This window comes from Nansenia antarctica (assembly GCF_963989245.1).
Source record: "Nansenia antarctica genome assembly, chromosome: 1".
NCBI lineage: Eukaryota > Metazoa > Chordata > Actinopteri > Argentiniformes > Microstomatidae > Nansenia > Nansenia antarctica.
Window position 1 is genome coordinate 64,536,831 of NC_137674.1, and position 2,500 is coordinate 64,539,330.

At 51.2% G+C, this 2,500-nt stretch overlaps 1 protein-coding gene across 1 annotated transcript in view; it reads left to right on the forward strand.

Moving 5' to 3' along the window:
- Window positions 1–2,500, forward strand: part of mthfd1l (methylenetetrahydrofolate dehydrogenase (NADP+ dependent) 1 like) — a gene marked incomplete at both ends in the record, with an annotated part of 54,921 nt that overhangs the window by 17,136 nt on the left and 35,285 nt on the right. Inside the window, one exon of the mRNA XM_080524972.1 lies at window positions 1,390–1,530. Within this exon, the coding sequence (XP_080381098.1) occupies window positions 1,390–1,530 (141 nt within the window). The remainder of the gene's footprint in view (window positions 1–1,389; window positions 1,531–2,500) is intronic.

Genomic DNA, 2,500 nt, shown 5'->3' on the forward strand with positions numbered 1-2,500 from the left:
ACTCTACTACTCTTCTCAAGCAAACCAGAGTTTTAGCCAAGCATATGCTTGCGTTTACCTTCCCCCTTCTCCATCTCTCCATCCCTCCTCCCTCCCTCTCTCCTTCTCTCATCCCTCATCCAGCGGTATAAACTTTATAGCCCCCGAGGGCATTAACATATTTTTTCCACATGCTTTTGCGCTGGTGATATGCGTCGCGTTGGTACAGTATGGGTTATGTCATTTCTCTTTGGATCTCTCTCTCTCTCTCTCTCTCTCTCTCTCTCTCTCTCTCTCTCTCTCTCTCTCTCTCTCTCTCTCTCTCTATACAAACAACAACCCAATTCCTTCTATTGTTTTGCCATCTCTGACGCAAAAAAGCTTTCTAAAACTAGTCCATGTGTTTTGTGAGTGAGTGAGCGAATGTGTTTGTGTGTGTGTGTGTGTGTGTGTTTATGAATATGATGTTTATTGTTGACGGCAATAAATGGGGTCGTTCCAGATACATGTGTTTGTCGTTACCACGGCGACATACCTGACAGCTGTCCTGTGTTGTACACAAGTGTCTTATGTTGTCTTTCACATGCACTCGTGCTCGCACACACACACACACACACACACACACACACACACACACACACACACACCATCTGCTGCCTAGCTGGCATGTTCCGTGTTGTGTAAATTCCACTTTAATGCCTCATCTACAGACTCAGTTCAATGTTATCATAGCTGGTGATCATCATTATATGTTTTCCCCTGACTGACACACACACACACACACACACACACACACACACACACACACACACACACACACACACACACACACACACACATACACACACACACACACACACACACACACACACACACACAAGTTTCACATCCCTGTGGAAAGAGTATGTTATTTTTCAGTTCCATTTACATTTGAGACATTTAGCAGACGCCTTTATCCACAGTGACTTACGAACAAATACATTTCTCCAAAGTAAGTGAATCATCTATCCCATCAGTCATCTTATGAAAAGCAAATGTATGATAGGGACCAGGGGGCCATTGGCAGTCACAATGCTAGAAGAAGGAAGAATGGCTTTTTTGTGGTTGTTTGTGTGTTTGACATGTCCATGTCCCTCTGTCCCTCCTCCCCCTCTCTCTCCCTCCTCCTCCCCCTTTCTCTCCCTCCTCCTCCCCCTTTCTCTCCCTCCTCCTCCCCCTTTCTCTCCCTCCTCCTCCCCCTCTCTCTCCCTCCTCCCCCTCTACCCCTCCTGCCCCTCTCTCTCCCTCCTCCTCCCCCTCTCTCTCCTTCCTCCCCCCCTCTCTCTCCCTCTCTCTCCCTCTCTCTCCCTCTCTCTCCCTCTCTCCCCCTCCTCCCCCTCTCTCCCCCTCTCTCCCCCTCCTCCCCCGTAGACCCAGTTTGACATCGCGGTGGCCAGTGAGATCATGGCCATCCTGGCCCTGGCAGACAACCTGGGGGACATGAGGACCAGACTGGGCCGCATGGTGGTCGGCACCAGCCGCAATGGCCAGCCAATCACCGCTGAGGACCTGGTATGAACGTGTGTGTGTGTGTGTGTGTGTGTGTGTGTGTGTGTCCGTGTCTGCATGTGTGTGCGTCCGTGTGAGAGAGTGTGTGCGTCTGCCAAATATTATGCCCGTTTATCTGTTTCACCGTGTCCCCTTTGGCTCTCTGGAGCGGCTACCCGTGTCTAAGTGGTACTGGGTTAGTTTGTTTATGTGTCATAAACAATTCATGGTAGCTGGAGGGATACGTGCCCTCCGTAAACGTGGTCGTTACATTAGCATCATCACAGATGTCATGAGACGTTCAGGGAGATGTCAGAGGACCCTCCATGCCTATCAAAGAGGACTCTCGGGCTGGCTCGATTGAAGGCTCGGAAACGAAGTCAGATTACGGTGGGAATTGAACCTTTACATTTATGCTACAGAGATGAACCGATCCGAGCTGTACTGGGCTGGTGTTTATTTTTTTTTATGTGTCCCACGTAGTTACTGAAACAGCGTTGGGAAAGGACGACGTTTAAAAGGAGAATGTCCCAGCTAGTCCAGTAGGGTTCGGTCGGCCCCTGTAGTGTGTAAAGCCCCTCCCGTCTCGTCCACATCCGTTGCTTTTCAATATGATGTTAATAGACTTCACTGTCAAGATTGAGCATACTAAAGGTGAGCATCCCTACTGATTGGTCTGGGCTTCCCTACAGCTTGACCCCCCCCCCCTTCCTCAACCCCCTCCTGCCGTCTCCCAAATGAAAAGACTCCTGCAGGTCCCATGCCAGCGCCAGACTCTGGGACGTGGTCCTGCAACATGGATCCCGTTTGACCCAAAATGGCCGCCAGCTGCTCTCTAGCCCCATAGCCGTAGCCTCCCCTGTGGAGCCAGAGCAGACCCCAGCTGGCTCTGATTCCCCCGCCCCCCCCCCCCCCCCCCCAGCGGGATGCGGCCTGGCAGGCTCACTCAGGAGGATCCCCCTCTCCTCTTCTGTTACTGCAGCATTCTTGATTA